This window comes from Nelumbo nucifera, chromosome 2, assembly GCF_055504915.1.
Source record: "Nelumbo nucifera cultivar China Antique chromosome 2, China Antique-T2T, whole genome shotgun sequence".
NCBI classification, from domain to species: Eukaryota; Viridiplantae; Streptophyta; class Magnoliopsida; order Proteales; family Nelumbonaceae; genus Nelumbo; species Nelumbo nucifera.
In genome coordinates, this window is record NC_142650.1 from 59,599,738 (window position 1) to 59,615,858 (window position 16,121).

General features: G+C 38.1%; 1 protein-coding gene across 1 annotated transcript; it reads right to left on the minus strand.

The window, feature by feature from the left end:
- Nucleotides 1-20: 20 nt before the first annotated feature.
- On the minus strand, nucleotides 21-3,992 carry LOC104612512 (GABA transporter 1-like). Its single transcript, XM_010279949.3, has 7 exons — nucleotides 3,580-3,992; nucleotides 3,101-3,331; nucleotides 1,556-1,653; nucleotides 1,234-1,420; nucleotides 1,000-1,130; nucleotides 685-918; nucleotides 21-592 (listed from the first exon to the last, which is right to left on the minus strand). The coding sequence occupies exons 1-7, from the start codon at nucleotides 3,710-3,712 to the stop codon at nucleotides 212-214; spliced, it is 1,395 nt and encodes a 464-aa protein (XP_010278251.1). The 5' UTR covers nucleotides 3,713-3,992; the 3' UTR covers nucleotides 21-211.
- Between the last annotated feature and the right edge of the window lie 12,129 nt (nucleotides 3,993-16,121).

Genomic DNA, 16,121 nt, shown 5'->3' on the forward strand with positions numbered 1-16,121 from the left:
GGGGTTGGGCAGAGAGGAACTGAATATTGAATTGAGCCACCTCATTTTGATCATCATCTGTGGATTTTGAATTTCGTTTTGGGAGAATTGGCTCCCCAAGAGAGCGAAAGCTGAAATATAATCAATTGCAAATAGCATATAAATCTTTATAGAGCTAACAACAATGGCTCTCTGGTTGTGTGTTGATGATGGTAAGCCAGTGGGATCAGGATCACACATTGGCGAACAATTTATAATTCTTTGCATCCAGACTAATTTGTCGAACAGCTGCAACTGCTGCTATCACCCCTAACACAGAGAACACAACAGCGAGAATGGTGTTCACCCAGAAGATTGGGCCTCGCCGCGATGGCCTGAATGTCAAGTTGAAGAACACCGAAGGCAAGATGAAGTCCAGAGGGATGAACCCAAAAGCTCCGATCATCGCGTTGATGTCTCCGAAGAACGGAAGCATAGCAGCGACGGTCGTCGCAATGACGACCGACAACGATCTGGAAATCAGCCTCGGCACGACGTTGCGAATGGAGAACTCATGGCTCATGGGGTCTGCGAACGTCCGCTCAAGCACCTCGTTTGTAGGCTGCAAGTAGACCTGCACCAAACATTGCATCAGAGCTTAGATGATTGCTAGTTGATCGAGTCATTTGCGCTTGTTCTCAGTCTTGGTTCTTATTCGATTCTTACCACACCAACAGCTGATAGTTGCAGGAGAGTGAAGATATTGGTCATCATAAGGAACCACTTGGGCACCAAAGGCTTGCCGTTGTCCAAGAAGTTGCTGAGAACGGTTCCCTCTGCTTGATTGCCGAACGCCCAGTAGCCGGAGATGCCAACGCTGAAGAAGGTGACGATCACCACCGCGTAACAGACAGACAGTCCCTTGAACATCTTGCCCTTCACCGGAGGTGCCAACGTTGCCTGCAATTGAGCTAAAGTTGATCGACAGTCCAACAACTGAAACTAAATCACAGTTTCCCGAAAACCCAGATGGCCCAGAACCTGTATCTCGGGGATGATTCCATTCCCGAACGTGGTGGCGATGATGGCGATGGCATTGAAGATACCGAAGAGACGATTTGTTCCATCGCTGTTCAATGAATAATCTTTGGTTGGGCCTTTGGAGGAATCCCCTGTTACACAGAAAATCTTGTTTAGCTGTGAAATCAACATTAACTAGTTGATGGATTGGTCTGAATTCTGAAAACCATCTGTTCATCAGTTTAATTTGGGTACCTATGTAGATGGAGCCGGCCGTGGCACAGGTGCTGTAGGCAAGACAGAGAACCAAGGAAATGAGGTTGATGTGCCTCAGCGAGTGAAACGATGGGACTTGAGCCAGCAGCAGCATAAAGCATCCAAATATGACTACGAACTGGTACAGCTTCATGCTTCCATCTGGTGTTGAAATCTGGTAGATTGTCTGCAGAAAAAAAAAAAAAGAAAAAGAACCCGATTCAATGGTTCATAGTCTCACACACTTTGGGCCTATGGCCCATCCAGCAATTGGGCCCAGCTATTGGGCAAGTAATGCAGAACAAAAGATGGAGAAGCTGACCTTCATGCACTGACCTCCCAGGAGGGTGGATCCAACAACAGCACCATAGCAGACCAGAAACTGAATTGGGCCCACATAATATCTACCCCATCTTGGCCCTGACAAATCCAACCGTTAATACAGCACCTCTGTGTTTCTTTAATACTTTTTATAGCATAAACAGGTAATTTTCTATCCAAAGTGCTGAATTAATTTTGTCACTGAATTATCTATAACGAAATAAAAAAAAGGGGAAAAATAGATATAATAGGGGCTCTCAATGGACCCGATATTGGTTCAATCGGATCCGGTCCAATATGAATACTTTAGACTATTTTGAACTGGTCCAATTCAATGTCTGAACCATCCAATCTGTTCAAATTGATTTTAGTTTAGATTGATATCTAATCTAAACCTGGTTCATTGACACTTGGTTTAATCTGACCTAATCCAATATGAATTCATTATAGATGGACCAGGTCCAATGCAACCCGAAAAAAAGTTTTGGACCATTAAATCTGAACTGATCCAATTTAATATGTCGTATTGGTCATTCAATCCATCTAAATTAATTTTGATTTGAAATTTGAATAGGCTCTAACCCAAAACCATATAGGTGCCCTTACTTTGGGGGTAGTAACACTTGGGGCCTTAATTTTCAAGTGTGACAAACAAATAACTAAACTTTCAAAAATCACTACTCAAATAAGTTAATTTTACAGTGAATGGTAAAATTATCAAACTGTTAATTTTAAATTCCTTTAATGCAGTCTTGGTCAGTCTAGTTACTCTAGTAAAGTGTAAAACTTGAAAAATCCCCTCATGATATCATGTGTTGGAGATAACTGACAAAATGAAAACTGGGTCACACTGAAATGTTAGAGGCCCTTAAATTAAGGCTGTGTTTGGTTTGAAAGAAAAGGTAAGGTAGAAAAACCCATACAAACTTTATATAGGTTTCCTTACTTTTTTCCTTCCTTTATTTATTTATTTTTTTTGTATTTTCTTTCAAACCAAACACAGTCTAAGTGTAGCCCGAAGTATAATTTACTTAACTGTGATTTTCCTTTAAAAAATGAAGGAAGAATCAGGTAAAAACTCGTCCACAGCCCAATCATATTACGCTCTGCTGGCTTCTGTGTTTCAAATTGAAATCAGACGTGTTGATGAGTTATTTTAAACAATAAACAATCTTGCTATTTTAAACAATAGACCGGATCGGACTGAACCGCCGGTCTGCTAGAATTGCGTTAATGGGTGGTTGATTAACCTCTACATGCTTATTTTGATGTAAAAGTAGCCTTAAAAGATCCTTTTTTTTTTATTTGAGCAGACCGAATGATCAAAATGAACCATTGAGCCCAAAACGGTTCGAAGAATCTGGTTCTAGTCGGACCAAATTGAGGAAGTACTAGTCTAAACTCTGAAGTTTGAACTTTGAAATGTGAAGAGTTTTGGTGTATTGGTAGGTGTGATGAAGGTAACGTTGTGGTGAGCTCATGAGCTGCTGACTCTGTGTTCTCTGAAGCAACAACTTCACCTAATCCAAGTTAGGATTCAACTTACCCAGAATGTCAGTGGCCATGTCCCTGAATCGAAGGTGACGGTGGCCCTTGTGGGCATGGTGTTCCAGAACCAGTGAGATGAGATTGTAAGAGTAGAACGTCACCATGGCTCCTATGATCAGAGACAGAACTCCGGCGACCCAACCCAGCGAGGCCAGCGCGAATGGAAGACTCAGAAGAGGCGGAGCCACGATTGATGTCGTCAAGTGGTAGCCGCAGTGTAGCCATGATCCTGCAAGCCCAAGCTCATGTCAAAGAAAGATAAAAAGATGCAAATTAAAGCTCGCTGCTTGTACACAGGAGCCCAAGCCACAGATGTTTGTTTTGTTTTCCAATTAACTGACACTTTTGTGGGATTAGCAGAGCAATCTCTCGGGGATTGAGAAATTGATCAGAGAGAGAGAGAGAGAGAGAATATGTATGTCAAGATATTCCTATGAAGATATATATAATTTCTGAAGAAGTGTCTGTAATTAGCACCTTTGGATTTGAGAACGAAGAGAGCTCCGGCATCGAGTTCCTTCTGCTGGTGAGGTTCGACTGCAGGAGACTGGGGACCCTCTACATAGTCTCCCTGAAGAACTCCTACTGAATTCGGATTAAGAGTGCTCATCTCTGTTTCTCTTCTCTCTCTCTCTCTCTCTCTAGATCTCTCTCTGTTTGATCTCTAAGAAATTGAAGAAAAAAATCAGAGAAAAAGGAGAGAACCAACTGGTTCAAGGAGGCTCCGCCCGTTGACCGTTCTCCTCAACCAAAGGGAGACGTAACAATTATTTAAAGGCGTTGGTGGTAACACTGCATTTGTCTGAAACTTTGGCTGTCTAAATTCTGACCATGGCACTATGGCAGTGTCGGCACACGGATGAGTGAGATTATCCGGATATCCATGGGTTGGTCTCCTTTTGTTTCACATGTCAGGGCAGCTGACTGGTAGAAACTTTGGCTGTCTAACTTCTGACCATGGCTGTGTTACGGGCTATGGGACCACTAGAATGAGGAGGGGTAGCATGACCCAAGTTAAACGGCCAGGAAGGGAAAGATAGGGAAAGGAAGGGAAATATAGACTTAGCTTCTCTAAGGCTATGTTTGGTCTGAAAAGGGCAGATGAATTGTTTCAGTAGTGGTGCAGTTTCGAATCTTGCTATTATCATCTCTGTAAGAGCTGATTAATACAAAAATAGGCATGATTATAAGACAATCATGATTCAAAGTATTGATACGCCTTTGTGTATCAGCAGAAGTGTATCCGTACTTAGATACATGCTGAAATACCTTTTTTTAGTTTTTCTTTTTCAAAATTTAGTTTTTAATTGGGAATATATTTAAACATATTTTTTTATTAAAAAATAGTGGGGTTCCGAAACACCTGTAATCGAGACCCCCAAAGATATGATATGATACGCTCAATATGGGGCATATCGTATTGAAATCTTGAACCTTGAGAATAACTTAGATCTCCTATACTCACAAGAATCCTATCCACACCTGCCCACATGACACTATAGCTGTACATACAGAACATTTCTCCATGAATGATAACATGCAAATACAGGAGATGTTCTCAATGTAGAACTATATATAGTGAACCGGGGGTAGGTGTGGGTATGAGATCCGAACTGATTGTAGGATACTGTAAGCATGCTTCGCCTGCAATCTTCATAACATTCTCGAAGGAAAGTCCCAAGTAGTCCATTGATGATTATGCCTGGATCTCCTTGATGAATTTTGGAAGGATAGAACTTTGTTGCAACATGACTATGCCTGAAATCTCCTTCAATGATGAAATCATGGCTTTCCATGTATTGTGTGGCCCACCTTAACTTCGTCCCATTCAAGGTGTGGGGCTACAACAATATATTGAAGGCCATGATTCACGGTTTTAGCTCTAGACTAGCCAACAGGAACAATAAATATTATCCATCTCTCAAGTTCAACTAATCCATTCTCCAATCAAGTGAACAATTAATCCATCTGTTTGTTTTTACCTGAAAATTTGGGTTGATCAATACAAATTTATGAGAGATTTTTTCCTGGGTTGATCAATCCCATACATGCATTTTTCTAGTTGAAGTAACTTTGTTTGTGATGTGACAATACATATTTTTTACCAATTTGTAGTGATCAATCCATTTCAGTCAAAAATAGTAGTTGTACCAAACACAACCTAAATTATGTTCGTTAAGGATGGCCTAAAACATGGCTTGTCCAAATTTATTGGTACAACCAATTTTGTTGCTTTGATGTGTAAGAGTTTCATTCTCTTCTCTTAGGTTTGAGTTATGCCTTCTCTCCAACGATGGCATTCCAAAGTCTTCTCCTAAATTCAAAATCTAATGGAAAATAGGCTATTCTAGACATAAAATGGTAAGTATTCCAATTTTTATTGCATTTCGAATACAAGATTTAATGATATATGTTTGCCTCTAGGAGTGAAAGTCGGGACTAGGGGTGCAAATCGGGCAGGCTGGGTTGGGTTTTAGTTCAATCCAGACACAACCCTAAGAATTGGGTTTAAAGCCTAAGTTTGGTACTTGAGGTTAAGCCTGAACTACCCGAACTGAGCCCAATCTGCACTTAAATTTGATGCACACAAGTTGGACTTGGGCCTGGGCCAAGTATGGGTTGGTTGATCAACCCACACTAAAAATTGATATACATGTATAAACATGTATATGGTTTCCTTAAAAATATATGTATATATGTATGCATGTAAATGTGTATATGTATATATATATGTATATATATAATTGGGTTAGGCTTGGGTCCCGAGTCCGACCCAAAAAATTAAAAAGCACAAACTTTTGGACTCAACCCTAATCTAAAGACCAAAAATCCAAACCCAATCCTTACAAAATTCTGGGATAGATCCATTCATGCTTGAGTTGGATCCGCCCAAATTTCACCCCTACATGTGAATTTTCTAAACTAGTGATGATTATTGCAATGACCACTAGATTGGGCCATAGGTCAATTCATTGCTTTCATGATTGAGTTGTTGCAGCGATTTTTGCCAACTGGTGTGAGAGGGAAGTCGGAGGAAACCACTTTCTTCTTCCCATTACCTATTTTGAAATAGAAGAGTGAGAAAATTGAATATATTCTTCATTTAGAGAGATGATGAATGTATCCTTCAACTCCAAAACAGCTTAGATAAACCAGCTATGATAATTAATAACCAGTGGAGACCTTCTCTCCATTTTAAGACTAAAACTCTTTATCTAAACAAAACACCAATTCCATGTAATCCATGCAACTGGCCATGTATCATGAGGTTCATAACACTATTATTGTGTATTCAGGTTCTAATTGTTAAAGAGATGGGGTTTTAGTTATACAAAGTCGTTATTATTTTGGATGACAACATTTAGTGCCTTGTAGCAATGTTTGCTATTTGAAAAAACTTTGGCTCTTACTTGGTTGGAGGAATGTGGAATGTGTCCAGTGTTTAAATTTAGAATTTAAGGTTTAAGGTTTAAGGTTTAGGATTGTGGTTAAATGCACTTATCTGACATGGTAGGAATGAAATAATGCTCATTGATGTACTTTCAACATAATTTATAGCCATACATCTCAAACATGTTTCTTCGCACTCATTGATGGGGTGATATGAAACATGTTTAAAAAATGTGTGGCTATAAATCGTGTTGGAAGCAAGTTGGAATGTGTTCTATTGGGACCAGATCCCAACTCGTGTTAGTGGAAAAATTGTCACACTAGATGGTTTTATGGAAATAAGACTATTGTTGTGGAAAGTAGGATGTCGAGATTTCAGTGAATACTATAAGCGGTTAGTGTTAAATAAGGGTCCGTTTAGTTTATAGTCAAAATCAGAATCAAAATCCTCTAGAATCAGAATTGGAATGGTCCACTCCCATAGTCTGTTTGATTTAGACAGGAATGGGATTTCATTCCCAAGAGAAGGGTAAAGAATGGCCATTCCCTCAAATGGGGGAATGCTATTGTAGAAGGAATGGGAATGAGATTCCTATTCCATCTAACCAAACAGTTGGAACCGGAATAGTCCATTCTGATTCGGATTCTAGATCCTATTCCCACGAACCAAATGGGGCTTAGCATATCTTGCAGAGCCTGAAGTGATGACTGATGAGTTCAGATCTATTTCCAATAAATGCTCTCGATACTATTCTAACAAGGCCATTACAGTTGCACATTGGGCACATCTCCCCATGAAGTTCAAATCTGCTTCTCATAGCACGTCTCAGTTGTGCATTGAGAACATCTCCCATACTTGTGTGTTATTATTTGATGGTGCACAATCTGGTAGCTCCTTGCTAGAGGATAGCTCGAACGTCGGATTAGGTAGGTCGCCTTGCCGAGTTGCAAGAAAAGTTGATCGGAGTGTCTGGATTGTTAGACCCGGGGTGGGAACTCCGATGCTTAAGTTAGCAAATTGATAACTGTTTGCAAGAAAGCAAGAAAGTTGGAACACTTTGAGAGCTAAATCGCGCATACCTTATGAGGTTGGAAGTGAAACCTTTATATAGGAATTGTTTGGCGTGAGCTTCTAGAGGACCGGTCCGAAGTCCTCTGAGGTAGTTTGGCATGCTGACTAGGTTTTGTGCTTTCCTTCGGAACATTCAGTGTGCGAGCTAACTTTCGAAGGACCCGAGAATGATATGACGCACGTAGAGGAGGTCAGCGAGCACGTCTCATAGGTCGCCACATGGACCTCAGTCAGGTCGACAAGTCCTTAAGGGAGGTTGCTCCTCACATTGAGGTCCCTTGGACCAGTACTAATGAGGTACCATAGGTTGGCAAGTCCTCAAGGGAGGTCGCTTCTCATGCCAAGGTCCTTTGGCCTAGTAACAACGAGGTACTAGAGGTACCACAAGTCGGCCCTGGACGAGGTGCTACTAGCCGCCCTACCGAGGTGCCCTGTCGAGGTGCCTGAGTTGTATATGAGGTGCCCTAGACTGATTCTAGGGTGCGTCTCCTTGACGTGGCAAGATAGGCGACTATCCGCATGGTGTTGAGGTGTTAAGCAGCGAAGACGAATGCCACGTTTCACTAGGCGACTGTTTGGCATCATTGTCGTGTCCTGGAGCAACGACACCACATTAGCGCCATGCAAGAAAAAACGGTGCTCCAGGAAACATCCATATGTTTGGAGCCATTTTTCCATAGAAAACAGTGCTCCAAGCCACGCCTTGGAAATTGAGAAGGCATGGCTTGGAGCAATGCCAAATTTGATGTTTCCTGGAGCTACAGCTTATTGGTGCCAACAGGGCAGTGATGTGGCACTCGATAATGGGTAGAAGTGCAGAAAATGTTTCCTGGAGCATTAATACCAAACAAAAAAAGCTATTATTGCTCTAGGAAACGTCTTACCTGACAGCAACAATTCCGAACAAAAAAAAAAGGCATTACTTTTTGGAAAATGGTGCTACAGCATCAATGCCAAACACTAGTTAAGTAAATGGAGAGCAAAATCACCCTTCACCATTATTCATGGGAAGATATTTCTAATACATGATGGGATGTGCTGTAAAATCGGCATGAATTGTCAAAATTTAGACAGCGAGAGATGTTTAAATGACCGAGAGATGTGACCTTTGACGGTTAGAGAGCAGAAGTCATTATTTCAAAAGAGAGAGATTAGCTGTCGGGGCTCGTTTCATGGTCAGAAGTCATGGGCTAGCTGTACATACATGGCTGGTCAAATTTGGATGTTTCTTACTGATTCATGTATATTCCTTTTTGTTAGGCCCTTGGGAGATACCAGATTCTCTACGGTTCCACATGCCACATCAGCCCAACATCTAAGCCTCACACATACAGGCTACAGTGTTATGAATAGAATTGTCGGCTGATTCAGTGGCTGTGGATTCACACCAGGCTCATTGGCTGTATCAATGAAACATTTCAACGTTAATTTTAGTGAGGTTGATGCTAATCCAGGGGTTTGAACCGGGGCTAATTAATCCGGTTTTGACCTCTTTGTTTAGGTACACAGGGCCCCATTTTAGATTTGGGGCCCTTCAACTTGCCACTTGGTTGCTGCTGATTTATAGGGGTGTTCATGTTAAATGTCAAATCAACTAAATTGGCCCGGCTCAATTTGAGTTGGTCGATTTTTTAAAACTATCGGTCAGTTTCGGTTTGTATGAAAAAAAAATATCGACAACTCATTTTGGTTTTGATTTTCATGTATGTTTAAGTAATTATTAATTAGTCCCTACCCTATATATTAAATATTGATATATTTTATGTGTGTTTTGTTTGAACTTTGAAAAAAATTGGTTATTTATGATAAAAACTAAAAACCCAAAACTAATACAAATATAATACAATAGTATAATATTTAATTCAGTTTTGTATAAATTTAAATATATATTTTGGTTTTGCATAAAAACTAAAATGAAATAAATTTAAATATAAATAGATATTTAGATATAGATATTTCAGTTTAAAATATATATAAAAACTGACTAAACCAATAAACTAATCCAAACCGACCCTTCATATTTGGATCGATTTTGTTTCAGGATTGGTTGGTTTCGATTTAATCAATAAGTAAACCGATTAGATCGGATCGGTTGAAGAAAATGACTCAAACCGATTCAACCCAACCCGAAAACACCCCTACTGATTTAAACGAACTGAGCCCACAATCTGCATAATGGATTGTGGTTTAGCCATCTGAATTGTGCATTATATTTATCTATTCTAAACCATAGAACACAGGATTCGCATCATGCTTCTAGCTGGCCTGGACCCGTGTAGGAATGGATCCAACACCTATAAATAGGGTACAAGTGGCAAGTGATGTGGGCCCATTGACTGACTTTTGGGTCTTGTAACCCACATGTAAGTTCTGTCTATCCAGACAAAAAATATCAAGATTAGGAGCTAATTTGAAATCCAATAAAGTAATGAGTTTGTTGAAAATAAAAGTCAAATTAGAGCAAAAGATGAATGAGAACATCAAAAAGAGCCAAACACGCCATCACATCATTGAAACCTCATTACAGAGAAATTTGACGCAAGGCTTATTGTACTAAAAAATAACCCAAAGTTTTTATTCTTATTCTGATAAACAAGGGCAAAATTATGGTACATCCCTTGCAATGTACAGCAAAATATATAATTGGTCGAATGTGATGATAAATACATCTTATCTTATTAAATGTAAAAATATATTTCGTGAAACATAAATCAATAAAAAACAAGCAGATTTTAATGTGATTAGTTGAGATCTAAATTTAGTGTGCATTCAATATTATTAATAAATGCACCATAATTGAATTCTAAAAGAAAGAAATGAATATCAAAGATCGAGAAATTCATTAAAAAGAAAGGAAGAGATTCAAGAGAAGACACCCAAAAAGTGGTATCTCATAGATTCCAAAAGAGAGTAAACAGGAAAAAAAAGGAGAATTTGGATCACCATTCTTTATCACCACATAAATGAATAAATCTAAAGCAACTTTCAATTTTTGAGCCCTACTTTGGAAGACAACATATGTCATCCTCCTCATGGAATTTCTTGAGATGAAATAATTCAAATATGGTGTCTTTGACAAGTAGATTAATTGGTCCTGTAAACCCTCAAGCTTAATAAGGATCCGTCACGGCTCTAACTCAAATTAATTTGAAAAAGTAGTTTTTCTATTTTTTTTTTTACTAGCTTTAGCAAACCAACAGTTCGTAATCAAAATCTTCTCTAGGTACCTGATTTTGGGTGTAAATAAAATTAATGGAAATAAATTATTTTCTTGGAAAATGGTGTCTGATGAGAGAAAAAAAAAATCATTTTCACAAATTTTCTGATCCCTAATTACTTGGAAAATAGACCAGGATTAATGGTTCAGAAATATGTGGGCAATTGGGCAGCCAAAGATGTAAAACTGTGAAGGAATAAGACATTAAGACCAACCTTGTTAGAAAAGAAGGGTAAGAAAGGGAGGTAAAAGAAAGAGAAATAGGAAAGGCATTGAAAATTCATTTTCCATTGTTTGTGTAGACAGGGAAAATAGAAAGAAAATTTTCTTTCTTCTTGTTTTCTAAATACTTCTAAATCTTAGTTGAATATGCTGCCACCAACTTAACCATGGGTTGTGTGTGGCATCTCTTTATGGCTCCTCAGCAAGCTGAAGTCAAAGCTGTTTTTGCAGACATTAGGGTGGGGCTTGATATGGAGATGAACAGGGTGATAGTTGAAACTTGAGAGTGATTGCAGTTCGGTGGTGGATTGTTTGAATGGATAAGGCCTAAGACAGTCTTTAGAGAGCTGAACTTTCAGTAGGGCAGCTTCTGGTTTGGAGATTGAATTTTCCCATGTAAAAAGAAAAGGAAACCAGGCAGCCCATGTTGCTGCCCAAAAAGGTCTAATGGGGTATGAATTTTATGTTGATTCATTTTCTATGGATTATATCTGTTATGCAGGAAGATTTTAGGCTATGTTTGGTTTGAAGGAAAAGGTAGAGATAGGAATGGTCTTTTAGGATCTGTTTTTTTGTTTTCTGTTTTCGTAATCCCAACCAAACGATTGGACCATTCTAATATCGATTCCAAGCCTTTATTCTAGTGAATCAAACGGACCCTAAAAGAGTTAGGAACCAGTTCTTTTGAGGCTGGTTTCACATGCAAAATAGTGTTGCGTGTAGTCAAAAAATGCAGCAGCTCTATATTGACAGGAACAGGATGGTCAAAATGTATTAGTGTTTGGTCCAACTCTTAGTCGCGCTAACAAATATTTGGGGCTTCTTTCCTTGTGAACCACGTAAAAGGATTTCACTGTCCTTCGTTGAATTGAAAATAATATACAGTAGTCAAACAACTATTTGCTTGTGTGTCAATTTCCATGGATCAGACGGTTGGATCGGAAAATCCGGAACTGGTCAGGTGATCGATTATATTTAATCCTAAAACCGTTATTTTGCCAAAAATTGTTGATTTGATCAACAAATCGTTGGCCTAGACAGTTGATCGTTTGAACCATTTAACGGTTTGGCTGTTTTTTATTTTTTATTTTTTTGTCAGAATGGGCCGTCTGTTCGATTCGAATGATTAAACCGTTCGACCCAGAAACCAAACCCTTGACCTGTTCGTTGTCCGATTCAATTTTAAAAACCTTGAAACATACAACAGAACATGGGTCCTCCTTCCTCTAAGTAGGAGAAAGGTAATATTGGTGAAGCCTTTCCTAAGTGGAACCTTAGACCTAGTGTTAAAATTATTTCTCAATTTTGAAAAACTTCTTAAGCAATTGCGCAAACACTTAATAAAAAAATAAAGAGTCAATGAAAAATACTTAGAGCATTGTTGGTGAAGTTATCATATAATAATCAGTGTTTTATAGAAATCAACCTGAGGCATAACCGTTTTTTTCCTTCGGATTGTGGATCACTAGTTTAATTGTCCATATTGGTCAGACTGTGATACATCAAGACACACACGCACACACACATATATATATATATATAATTAATTTCTTACTTTTTATTTATAGAAAAATTGCTATAAATTGTGATTTGAGGCCTAAAAAAGTTTTTTTTTGGCAAAAATAGTAGGGAAAGGCATATTGGCTCGTTGAGACACATAGATCTTGAAAAGTTATCCAAGATAAAAAAAATAAAAAATTCACCTCAATAGAGCATTGAGTACAAAATTATGGATTTTGAAAGTTTACATACACATTTAGTGTGCAACCCATGACCTAGTTATCAGGTCGAATGGGTCAACGGTTTAACCGCTCGAGTCAGATGGTTTTTGACCAAGTCAACTAACCAAATGGAAGGTTTTACTAGAACTGAACCTGAAATCATGATAGGGTGACAGTTTGATGAGTTCAACCAACCGAGTCAATGGTGGGTTGAAAACATTGACAATAGTTACATCTAGGATAGGCTTATTTTCCTCTATTTCTTATGTTTTTATATCTTATTTAATGGTTTTGAAAACTGGACCGGACAAGACGATCGAACCGGTTGACCTAGGAACCGGTCAAGTAACCAATTCCGAAAATCGCTTTCTGGCCAAAATTGTTAATTTGGTCAGCGACCCACATACTTGAGTGGCCAAACTGTCAAATTGTCGACCTGGACAATGGTTTTTGGTCATTTTTTGTTTTGTTTATTTATTTATTGAAATCAGAACAAGTTGTTCGTTCAATCAAAGAACCGATACCCAAAATGATTCCATGTCTAGTCCGGTTTTTAAAACCTTGCTTATTAATATCCATTTGGGTATTAATATCAGTGTAGTTAACAAATTTATAGGAACCATGAGTTTTCTAGCATATTGATGCATATCTTACGATGTCTTCACCAATATGCATGGTTTTTATTTATTCAATATGATTTTGATAATGTGGCAGTTGTTTTATTATTTAAAAAAAATCAATATGTAGTAGAACGAGTTTTATTTTTCTCCTACCATGGTCGATTAGATGAATGTGTCTAACCCAAGGTTCAAAGTATCGATACGATACGAGTTTCGGTCGTATCATATCGGTACTTAGAAACGGCCGAAACTTTATTTATTTTTTAGTTTGTTTTCATATTTGGGTTTTTTGGGAAGTTTTTAGCATGCTTTTTCTTATTAAAAAAAATTGGGGGTCCGAAACACCTGAAAACAGGCATTTCGGACCATATCTTTTTCAAAAGATACGATACCATACACCCCGTATCGGGCATATCGTATCAATACTTTGAACCATGGTCTAACCATGTTTTGATTTACGAATAAAAAATATTTTTTCATATCTAAATCTTGAAACCCTAGACATTAAACCCCTGGATGGGAGGAAAAAAATTTAAACCCCTAAATCCTAAAATGAATGTGTAAAGCATTTGGTCGGATGTATGTCCTCTAACCAGCTAGGAGCCAAATAATTTTGAATTTTTCATGGCTGTCCAAAATTCTGGCATGTTTCTTCAAATGTATTTTTTTTTCCAAATTCTTTGTAATACCGATACTTAGAACCTTGTTTAGATGATTGAAGAAAATATTATATTAACATTTTAAATCTCGTAAAATAAAAAAGAAAAGAAACAAATCATATACAAAAGTAATATGTTCCTGCCATTTTTTTTTATTAAATCCATATCATAAGGGAATCATTATATGGATGCTCCTGATCAATCCTTTTTACAAAAATCACGGATCAGTTTGTGCCAATACAGTTCTCTCATTAACACTAAGAAAAGGCAAATCCAATTTGGAGTCCCTTTCCTTCTTTTTAGAGTCTGACCATGATACTAGAAAGACATATACCAGAACAACTTATAACCAATCAACTGGTACCAGAAAGACATATATCAACACAATTTATAACCAATCAACTGGTATCATACAAGTGATTCAATTGATAAGGTCTCGGGAGACCTAGGATCAAATCCAAGAATGGCAACAAGGGGGGACCATTCCCACTTTCAAACAAATCCTCATCCCTGACTTTAATCCCCTTTAGCTAGGGATAAAAATGGCTCTCCATCCTGTTCCTATTGGGGACCCAAATCCCCAAAATGTTTAAATAAAGGGGGTATTATATAGCATAGATAAGAAATTGGGTGGTGTATTTTCATCCACTGGTGTGGTATGGATAAATATACACCACACACCAATAGGGTATTCTACTTTTCTTGTTGTGTGTGGACCAATCCACACCACACCTCTATGGGCGTTTCTACAAGGTATGGTGCATTTCATTCCACATCTTGTGTTTGACTCCATGTATCTCAATTACAACATTTAAGATAACCTATGCCATTAATCATTAAAAAATAATATTTTATTTTTTAGTAATAACCAATGAATTAGGGGTTGCATGGTTTGATCCACAAGAAAAATCCATAGATGAGATTTTGGCCCGTGGTGTGGACCAATCCACGAGATAACGTAGATTGATCCACACCACAGGCGAATCGAACACTTACTTTGGTGTTGCATGTTTCCAAACGGAATATATTGTGGAATGTCCACGATGTCGGACACCCCCTAAGCTTTTTAGAAAATAGATTTACTTAAAACAATGAAAGTTTTTTGAAGTATAAATATATTTTGATATAATATAAATAATCGGGGTGGGGCGGAGTGGGGATTTCACTTCCCGTCCCTGTCCCCATCCCCATCCCTAGTCGGGTATCTATTAATCCTCATCCCCACTAAGGCAATCTCCATCCCCGACCCGATGTGGTGGGGGAAGCTGGGTACTTGCAAGGATGAGAAAATTGTTATCCCTAATCGAATCCCATCCCCACCAGGGTTTGGGGAGCCATGGGTTTGTAGGATGGATTACCCCTATTGTATAGCCCCATAAAGTCAAAAATAAATAAATAAAATTGGTATCACACAAATGTTAACCAATGAGATGGTATTTATCAAAATTAATGGAGGTTTTGATTGATCAAAGTTATTCCAGTACCATATTTTCCTTGTATCATAGATATTTCTTTTTTTATTATTGTGGTGGAGGTTTGAGGTTGCTCCACTAGACACCGAAATCATGTTGGGACTAAGGTTCTTAGACAAACCATGAGAACCATGACACAATAAGTGCACTTTTATCACTTGTTTTAGGCTTCATCGATCTCATCATGTATTACCCTAGTGGTAGTTATTGACTTCTATTTTCGTTTTATAACATTTGAAAATAATATACACTACATGTGGATTGTGAGAGAGAAAGAACTCTGTGTTTTTTTTCTTTTTTTTTTTAATTCAACGATCCAATCATGTAATTTTTTAGTTCCTATGATAATGATAATGGCAGACCAAAAAGTTTTTGAGTAAAAGTAATAAGAAATGATTTAAACACCCATAATTTAATGTTGAATATATCATTAAACAGAATAGAATGACAAAACAGTAATCGATGAAACGGACTCGCCCCTATAATTGGGACAAGGCTTATTGATGATGGTGATGATTTCCTAATGGTAATTGACTTGTATTTGATGAGCGAGAGATCATGAAAAAGCTTTCCAATACCAGAAAAGAGGCATTTTCCTTATCCTTTTAGCCCTTTTTGTGTGTGGTGGTGGTGGTGAGCCATTAAC

Coding starts and splice junctions, on each gene's coding strand:
- LOC104612512 (XM_010279949.3), bottom strand. CDS start 3,712: ATGAGCACTCTTAATCCGAATTCAGTAGGAGTTCTTCAGGGAGACTAT. Junction 1,654..3,100: donor CATGGCCACTGACATTCTGG/GTAAGTTGAATC, acceptor TGGATTTGTCAG/GGCCAAGATGGGGTAGATAT. Junction 593..684: donor AACTATCAGCTGTTGGTGTG/GTAAGAATCGAA, acceptor TGTTTGGTGCAG/GTCTACTTGCAGCCTACAAA.